Here is a 9,826-nt window from a genome sequence, read left to right on the forward strand (position 1 = left end):
AGTCGGCAGCGTGTGGGCATTGAGGGTGAGTGGTCAAATTGGCGCAGTGGTCGAATGCGCCCCGGTCATCTTCTTTGGAGTTCAGTGAAGCAATTTCCTCGACATTTCAGTGAAAATAGCACAAATGGCATATAATCAAGGCACTCAATTTTCAACACTAAACCAATGTGCACCTTCAATGAAAATAGGTCATATTCAAGAAAAAGAAATCATTAGGGGAGTGGTTCATGCGGCATCTTTAAATGAATGTATGGGACTGATTTTAGAATCAGGTTTAGCACATGCTCTTGGGAATTTTTTTTGATGATAGGTTATGCTCTTAGGAATATTCATGCTTAAAATATATGTAAAATTCTGCAAAAGCATTAGCACAAATGGCATATAATTTTGTGACTCAAAAAATAAATAAATAAACAATATGATCATACCTGTTGTAATCACAATGTACACTCAAATTTTCTGTTCAAAGAGTTTTATCTCAATGCACACATCCAAACGGTGAAAGGTTCAATCTAGATTCTAGACCATATATAAATGTTAAACATGTACAAGTACAAGAAGGGGAAACTGATTCTTGATTTCCCTTCCTATAAACATTTCCAAGACATTTCAGAAGAGTAGCCTATATTTATCTACCCAAATGGACAAAAGCTGACTAAGATTGTTTGTTTCTGTATATATTACATCACTGCAAACCATAATTCTTGAATCTGAGGAGATAATGTTAGCATTGTGAAGGGTGAAACCATGAATGATGGGCAAAGGAAAACCTTGTACAAGGTGTGAGTTTGCATATGGCAAGAAAACCGTTTGAATAACTGTCCACATCACAGGCTGCAACAGGACAATATTGAAACTTTTTATTAATAAACATGCAAAATAAAATTTTATTTTGAGTAATTGCTATGTTTAAAAGTACCTGAACTAGATATAACCGCAGATTACCAATATTGCTCCACTTTAATGACATTGTGAAGTCATTTAATTTCACACTTCCAGCAAGGTTATTCCCTGCAACTTTAACCAAACCTGAGGCCCGAATTACCTGCACCAATAGAAAGCAATAGGGCAATTCCACTCATGAAAATGAATATTAAAAAATAATGAAAGAGCATAACATTCTTCATATTTACCATTTAAGAGACCCAAAAAAAAAAGAGAGGAGGGGAATGGGGCGGAGGCAAACACTTTTTAAGTTGTACAAATTTGGAAAAGGAACTACAAAAAGATACACATGAACAAGAAAAAAAAGACATATATTACAAATGTAACTTGCGATTTAACATGCATAAACTATGCATCTCACAACAGTGTGCAAACCATATAATTGAAAATCCTTATAGCTTCAACTGATCATGTTTGACAGAAACCAACAGGTGCTCCTTTCTATGTTGTAATTTTACATAGGACTTAGAAGTTACAGAGAAAAACTGGGATTAATCCAGTTTCCAAATGTACAAGGTGAAAGAAGGATTGCATCTTGGCGTGGTGCTTGTTAATGCCTGATTTCAGTGCGTCAAGGTTCTATTGTTTTGTCAAAAAAGAAAAAAAGGTAATGAACTAAGTTTATGGTGTCCACGCTTAGCAAGGGTCAACTTCTTCAGTTTAATTTTCCCCATAGGTGAATATGCTGAATGTTAATGACCATCTGCTACTTATATCTCATAAAATAGAAACACATTGCCTAAGATGAATTATAAAATTTTAATACTGTTGATAACGTAATTTAAAGAGACACATGCAGATGTCCCTCAGAACTCCTCTCAGCTGTGCCCTTCATGTCAAAAACCAGTGCCAACCTCATGTCCATGACCAAATCAGCCACTTACTCTCATCACATTACCATTGATAATGATTATGCAAAATTCAAGCATTACAAAATGATGGAGACAAGAGAAGGATTTGAGAAACGATTAGCGTATCAATCAGCAACAAGATAGGAAAACAGAAGCAAATAAAAGAACATAATACAAAAACAACTAAGACAAAGATCAAAATTGTTATTTCATCCATCAAAAAGCTTACCAATGAGATGCATGCAACCGGCACTACTTCACCCGCTTCCAAAACATCTATTATCAAGTCTACATTAATGGTTGCATCAATATTTTTCTCTGAAATAATTACAACCGGAGGAGAAGATAAAGAAATATTCAAAGTCATATCATCATTGGGGTATTTCTTGTACAGTTGGGGAACAACGAATCTCCATCCGGCAGTGTTCAAAAGAGACTGATCCGGCACTTTGTCCACAATCCATTGCATAAATGTTGCCTAAACAGAGAGAACATGTTTATTTAACAAGAGAATATACATCAGGAACAACAACTATAAGTAATAGTAACATATTGCTGTTATAATTAATGTTTAATAGATATAGTAAAGAAGGATATTACAAAAAAGCACATGCTTACTCATTTCAACAATATAAGCAAGAATCTTTAAGATGGATCATACAGAAACATAATCTTTGCAGAAGTTCCAGACTTACATTATAGTACAAAGCTGACGCAGAGTTAAAGACAGCCTCATCTAATGAAATTCCAACCATTTTAGATGAATCTGGGCAGAAAACTGATGTTTTTGAATTTTCATGACGGTATCCAAGGACTGGATCTCTTTTTCTTTCTGTGAACAACCCATTGATCTCAAATCCAACAGAAGCATTACTCAACAAGGGGTCATTTACAAAAGTTACATTCAGAGAAGCATTATCATCCACTGGGATTTCTTTTGGAAGAGCTTGCAGAAAGGTATCAAGCTTCAAAATCCCTTCTTTAAGTTTCTTAGTAATAGCACTTTCCACCGCAGACCCTATTTGCTCTTCAAAAGCGTCAATCATCCTGCCAGATTACAAGAAAAAAAGTGTTAAAGAATGGTGAGTAAGCAGACGACCCTCGTTTTTGTCTGAAATGTATGCAAAGCAAATTCATCCGCAAAGTATGTACTGAGTTCTTTCATTTTTTGTGAGTGAGTCACTCCGAGGGAAAAAAGGGCAGGTAAGGGGGGAATCAAACTAGTGACCCCAGCTCAACAGGCCAAAGGACAATTGGAATTTAAAGGAGTAATAACATCCACAATGCTGCCACAATAATAATGCACATCATACAGAGAAATAAAATAAAGGGGGAAAGAAAAAGCAATCTAAAATTGCTTGTATGGAAAAGCAAGGCACCCAGCATTATTTTAGTTTTACCTACCCATACAAAACAAAAAGATTTTTTTTTGGTTGTTGCTGACAAGGGTGTCTAGAGCTATTCGAGCATCTGACTATTCTCCCAGATATGTGAAGACTATTCCTCTTGTCCTATACACGCCAGGTAATTACCCAGAGGAAGCCCCAAGGGCTGTCTAAAAAAACGAAAATATTTAAAACCACAGGAAAAATATAATGGGGAAAAAGGGGAGAGCAAGAGAGAGAGAGCAATCTGTTCTCCATTATCATTAAAGCCGTAAGAAGGAAATTGTTTTCAAACTATAGCTTTTTGTAGTATTAAGGGGAAGTGGAGCATTGCCTGTGAAAAAAAAAACTAATCTTCCTTCTAGATGTCTGCATGAGGAAGCAGTATTTTCAACGTCAAACCTGACTGACAGTTTTGACATCTGGAACTATCAAGTTAGCCCATCAGCTTTCCAAATTTAGAATACTGATTTCAGGGACAAACCTCATTGTACAGTTTTTTGTTTTTGGATAGGAATCATTGTATAGTAAAGTTTGCAAAGAAGAGATCCAATGGAGAGACCAAATAAGAATACATAGTACTAATGTATAGCAGGAAGTAAGACCAGGGGAAGGCTGGGAGGTATGGTAGTTTAGATGATTTAACCATTATGATTCAGCCACCACAAAAAAAAAAAAAAGAAGAAGAAGAAGATTTAACCGTGAATGAAGACCAATGATTACAAAAATAATAAGAAAGGGGCGGCAGGAAACAAAGGAAGTTTGAAAAGAAAAATGAAAATATTGGTCGACACTACAAGAATAAAAGGCCATACCCAATGCACAAAACTCCCACTTTTGTAGCGTCTGGGAGAGGTCATAGCAGGCAGCCTCACCCCCAATTTTTGGGAGAGCTGCTTCCCAGACTTGAACCTTATCTGTCACTTTGATGAAAGGCACTTGCCATTGATAAATAATAATTTTATTCAAAAGGGGAGAGATATCAAATGGACAATGCATGCATTTAAACCACTCCTAAAGAATTACAAACTAGGGTTCAAATATCTATTAAATCAAGATTAGGCGATGAAATGATGCTACCCAAATCATGGCCCTGAAAGTCGGAAGGAAAAAAAGAGATTTTGTACTTATTAAGCAGTAGTAGCTAAATCTTAAATGACAGTTTGTCTTTCATATTTAGCTTTCTAGTCACTCATTAGAAAGGCCAAAAGCTGAACCATAAATACTATTTGAAATTTGAAGGGTATGTGCGAGTGCACACACACTTATCACTTTAATGAGAGGAAGTGCTAGAACATGCACACAAAAAAGGAATTTAAACATTAGTACTAGATCATTGGAAAGAAAAAGTGCCAGATTCTAGTACACTATGAGCAAAATTACCATCTTTTTTTTCCTGATAATTAAACAAAATTCAAAAACAACTAGGATAAATATGATACACCAATGCCTAATAAACAAATTGAGTTATAAGAAAAAATTACATACCCTTGATAGAGCCAGGACGCTCCTCCATCCAATTTAATTGAAATATCTTTAACATAACAACCACAGTCCAAAAGGGAAAGCTTCAGAGTCCCTTCCTCGTTGCCCAAGCCTAAAGTAAGCCCCACTTCCAAGCCTTCAACCTTACCCAGGAGCAGCACCCATCAAATTCCCTTTGTTAATGGGCACATGAGAAATGAGCAAATAAATACAAAAGACAAACCAAACAGGCTAAGAGTCCTACGAAGCTCCTTTTTTTTTTTTTTGGTTATAATTTCACAAACCAGTCCTAGATTAAAGAGGGTTGTGGTAGGTTGACTGTCAAACATGAACCCAAAGATAAACTCCCTAAGATAACCGAATTCAGATAAAAAGGAAGAAAGTACATCGATGTCAATATCTTTCAAATTCATAAGACAACATTTTTTTTTATAGGTAGATAGTAGGGAAAGGGGAGGTGGGGGTCGAACCACAGACATGGGGTGCCACAAAGGACATCATTACTGCAGGGAAAACTCAAAGACAACTTTTATACCCAAAATTCAAGGGGAAAACTTTCAAATTCATAGACATAAAGGGCATGTCCTATGTCTAAAGTAAACACAATGAGAACCAGCCAATTACTCTAGGAACAACAATTCATCCTCAGATTCCAGGTAATTGCCACACAAAAAAGAGGGTAACTACCTAATGCTGGTAAGCAGCATTATTGTCACGATGATAACCAATTTGAAAGTTCCCAATAATTCCAACTATACAACACACAATACAGAAACTAAGATTCCTTCCAAGTACATTTAATGAATTAAACCATATGTCATGTTCTAAAAGATTTGCATGAATCAGGAAAAAAAGATTTGATAAATCCAAGCCAACTAATAAACAAGAAAAAACCAGCTAAACAACTACCATATACCAAAACAGAAGCACAAACTACTGATAGAAATCAAGCCCTAATTGAATATAGTCTCCCAAACAATTCTGAATTTTCTTTAAGAGACCAGTCATGCCAATATTATTATTAAATAATAACACTATGAAGCTGCCTTATTAACATTCAAACGCACCTAACAAATGAAACCCAGATGCAAATCTCAATATTTGCATCAAATTCAGCTACAATTATTTCCAACAATGAGACAAAGCACTGTAAAGCCACCAATTTCCCATTCAAACTCACCCAATGAAAAAATCCCAATTCCTCAAAACTCTAAAACTTGAGCAATACCTGAACAGAAGCAGTCCCTCTATCAGAAATCTCAACCGGCACAAGCCACGTACTGTAAGAATAATACCAATTCATACTCAAATTACAAGTAGCCCCTGACACAATAATCGAAACCCCTGCATCACCAAGCTTCGCATACGACTCGGAAACATTGATTTGGTATATTGTAGTATTTGAGAGGACCATATTAACGCTACCCACAAATGGGATCTTTATAGATTTCTCAATATTGGGCAGTTGGAGTGGGACTATGGAAGAAACAGCCTTTTCTATGAGCAAGTCTTTGACAAAATCAAGGCCTCGTTGGGATATGACTATGGAGGTGAAGGCTTCGTCGGTATTAGGTTGGAGATGGGATTGTGTGGGACTGGGAATGAAGAAGAGAGAGGCTATGCCTATGAGGATGTACAGAATGGTAGTGGGTGCCATTGGTTTTTTCATATTTGAGACTGAGACTCAGAGGTGTCAGAACTGTTGTGGATTTGGGTTTTTGTGGGTTGAAACTTGAGAGGAAGACTATTATTGATCAAAGTGTAGTTTAGGTGTGCCAAGTGATCAAAGATTCGATTCTCATAAAAAAAAAAAAAAAAAAGCGATCAAAGATTCAATTCAAGACGCCTCTTTTTTTGTGTTGCACAAGTATCAAACTCCTTTTACCAAATGTCAGGAATGCCCATATAATAATATATGTTGTATATAATATAATTTGTTTTAGTACACTTTATTCATTCAAAATCACACTTTTTTTTTTTTTTTTTAAATCATTCAAAATCACTCTATGCATTGGAAAGACGTGAGTTTTAATCCACAAATATGTGCCATTCCGTTGGACTGTTCAGTTTTAATCCTCTCTACTTTTCCTATTTGATTTTCGTGTGGATCATTATTCTATTTAGTATTTATAGATTCATAAAAGTAACATAAAATAAAGGAAAAAAAAATTAACCTTTAGAACTTTCACATCAATACTTGTATAATAGAAAATTGTATCTAATTTACATAATTTTGTCTAAAAATACTCACATCAATTCGTATATAATTGTGTAAATTTACAAGTTTATTACAGTAACCGTTTAAATTCTCATTATTCATTTTGAATTTAATTGTTTAATTGTGTAAATGTGTAAACTTATTATTCTTTATGTATCTCGGGATGAAGGAAGAGAGTGGATGGAAATTGTTATGTGTGAAGAAAAATAAACAATTTAAAAAATCAAAAAAGATTCGATTCTCATAAAAAAAAAAAAAAAAAGCGATCAAAGATTCAATTCAAGACGCCTCTTTTTTTGTGTTGCACAAGTATCAAACTCCTTTTACCAAATGTCAGGAATGCCCATATAATAATATATGTTGTATATAATATAATTTGTTTTAGTACACTTTATTCATTCAAAATCACACTTTTTTTTTTTTTTTTTAAATCATTCAAAATCACTCTATGCATTGGAAAGACGTGAGTTTTAATCCACAAATATGTGCCATTCCGTTGGACTGTTCAGTTTTAATCCTCTCTACTTTTCCTATTTGATTTTCGTGTGGATCATTATTCTATTTAGTATTTATAGATTCATAAAAGTAACATAAAATAAAGGAAAAAAAAATTAACCTTTAGAACTTTCACATCAATACTTGTATAATAGAAAATTGTATCTAATTTACATAATTTTGTCTAAAAATACTCACATCAATTCGTATATAATTGTGTAAATTTACAAGTTTATTACAGTAACCGTTTAAATTCTCATTATTCATTTTGAATTTAATTGTTTAATTGTGTAAATGTGTAAACTTATTATTCTTTATGTATCTCGGGATGAAGGAAGAGAGTGGATGGAAATTGTTATGTGTGAAGAAAAATAAACAATTTAAAAAATCAAAAAAAATTGATTTAATAAAATGAAGTGTAAAATAGATAATTTGATATGGGATGTTAAAAATAAGTATGTAAAATAAAAAAATAAAAAGTAGGTTTTTATACTAAAATAGACAAAAATTTGTGCACAAATTGATGTAAATGCTCTAACAAATTTTTCTAACAAAACTTATTATAGATAGTGTATTCATCCCAAGATAATTTCGGGTTTGTCTTTGCTTTCTATCCACTTGAAGCCAATGAACCCACTAAACTGGCCCAGAAGAAAATATATATATATATATATATATAATATGTTTTACTCTTCTTCATTTTTGACCCCCTAAAATAAAATAAAATAACTGAACACTCTGGCCCTAAATTTTTTTTAAAATCCATTTGAAATAAGTTTGAATATGATATTCTTAACAATATCTTGATCTTTTTAAATAGTACACAAAAAAAGCTCAATAACAAACCAATTTAATCTAAAATCTGGAAAAAAATTATTATTAAGCCTAACAAAAAAAAAAGTAAAAATTTGTTAATCTTAAACCTTAAAAAAAGTCCATTTAGATCTTAATAAATTTGAAATAAATCAACCAAATGAGAGATCAATAGATGGATGATTGCTTGGCTATGTAGTATGTATACTGAAAGAGATGCAGCTCATATGATTGATAATAAAGATATTATACAATGATTTTAAAATATGAAACATTGTAAAAAGTAATTGTAAAATTTTATGTATTTTAGTTTTTACTTTTATTTTTATTTTATTTTTTTTATGATGTTGATATATTTTAAGTTTTCTTTTATTTTAAATTTTATATAATTTATATTTCGTATTGAAACCCTAAAAAATAATCTTGGAGGCTACCATACAAAGACTTTTGTTTTTTAATTTGTTTTGGGTAGGTTGGTCAATGGACAATATGCTTTGGCATCTTCCATAAAAAAAGGGATATATGCTTTGGCATCACTGCATCAACATCAGTAAAATTGTTATTCAGACCAAAAAATAAAAACAAATGAAAACCCTCCAAGGCCTCATAAATCATAATCATAAATGATGAATCCCTCCGAGATGAATCCCCAGGGAAAATGGCGTTACAGGCTAGGACTTCAATTTCAAAGATTCTCGTCCTTGCCGGAGCAGGTCACTTTTTTTTTGGTTGTTTTCTTTCATTACTGGCTTCTGGGTTGAGTTCAATCTTCCATTTGGTTTGAGAGGTGAAAAAAATTGAGAGAATAGAAAACAGGGAAGTGATAAAAAAGTTTAAAAAAAATAAATAAATAAAAAATTCTCATATGTATTTGGTTGGAAGGATAAAAAAATGGAGAGATAAAACACACAATTGTTTGCTTGAAAAGAAAAATGAGAAGATAGAAAATAGAGTTTAAATTTATTATTGTGTCCTTATTAGATAAAATAAAAAGTTACACATTATATTTTTATTAAAAAAAAATTGTGTACAAATGGACACTTCATTTAAAAAAAAAAAAACATACAAGAAGTTCTTGAATTTTTTTTTTAATTAAAAAAAAAAGGTTCAAAATAAACGTTACCCGTACTTAATGGATGTTCAAAAATGTTTAAACCCATATCCGCGGATACCCATCTCACCCGTCCTTAATGGATGAGTTTTACTTGCCCTATATAACAAATGGGATGGGGATGGGAGTTAACATTTTCTCCCACACCCACCCTATTTAGATTTAAATAATTAAAAAATATTTTTATAGTTTTTTTTTTATTTTTTATTTTAAGTTATACGTATGTGTTTTTAGAATCCTAACTTTAAATTTATGATTTTTTTTATATTGTATTATTGAATTTATACTTTATGTTTTAATATTTATGTTGTTTATATTTTTTTTAATTGTTGTATTGCTATGTTTGAATTGTTTTAGTATTTCTTATTATTTGAATTGTTGTATTGTTATGCTTTGAGAATGTTTTGTAATGGTAGAACTTGTTTTTTTTTAATGATTTATGAGTTTTAATTTAATGCATTTAAAATAAACTTTTAATAAGTTTATATATATATATATATATTTGGCTGTGGCAGGATGGGTA

At 32.4% G+C, this 9,826-nt stretch overlaps 1 protein-coding gene across 1 annotated transcript; it reads right to left on the reverse strand.

Moving 5' to 3' along the window:
- Positions 1-402: 402 nt before the first annotated feature.
- LOC111986823 (putative BPI/LBP family protein At1g04970) lies at positions 403-6,478 on the reverse strand. Its single transcript, XM_024018508.2, has 6 exons — positions 5,895-6,478; positions 4,670-4,809; positions 2,492-2,843; positions 2,026-2,274; positions 920-1,045; positions 403-834 (listed from the first exon to the last, which is right to left on the reverse strand). The coding sequence occupies exons 1-6, from the start codon at positions 6,333-6,335 to the stop codon at positions 610-612; spliced, it is 1,533 nt and encodes a 510-aa protein (XP_023874276.1). The 5' UTR covers positions 6,336-6,478; the 3' UTR covers positions 403-609.
- Positions 6,479-9,826: the final 3,348 nt, after the last annotated feature.

The sequence above is a fragment of the Quercus suber genome, unplaced genomic scaffold (assembly GCF_002906115.3).
Source record: "Quercus suber isolate HL8 unplaced genomic scaffold, Cork oak 2.0 scaffold_249, whole genome shotgun sequence".
Classification (NCBI taxonomy): domain Eukaryota; kingdom Viridiplantae; phylum Streptophyta; class Magnoliopsida; order Fagales; family Fagaceae; genus Quercus; species Quercus suber.

Excerpts from the sequence above, each read along its gene's own strand:
- LOC111986823 (XM_024018508.2), bottom strand. The coding sequence starts at position 6,335 with ATGAAAAAACCAATGGCACCCACTACCATTCTGTACATCCTCATAGGC. Across the intron at positions 2,275-2,491 it reads CGTCAGCTTTGTACTATAAT|GCAACATTTATGCAATGGAT; the intron begins GTAAGTCTGGAA and ends CTCTCTGTTTAG. Across the intron at positions 835-919 it reads TGCGGTTATATCTAGTTCAG|CCTGTGATGTGGACAGTTAT; the intron begins GTACTTTTAAAC and ends GTCCTGTTGCAG.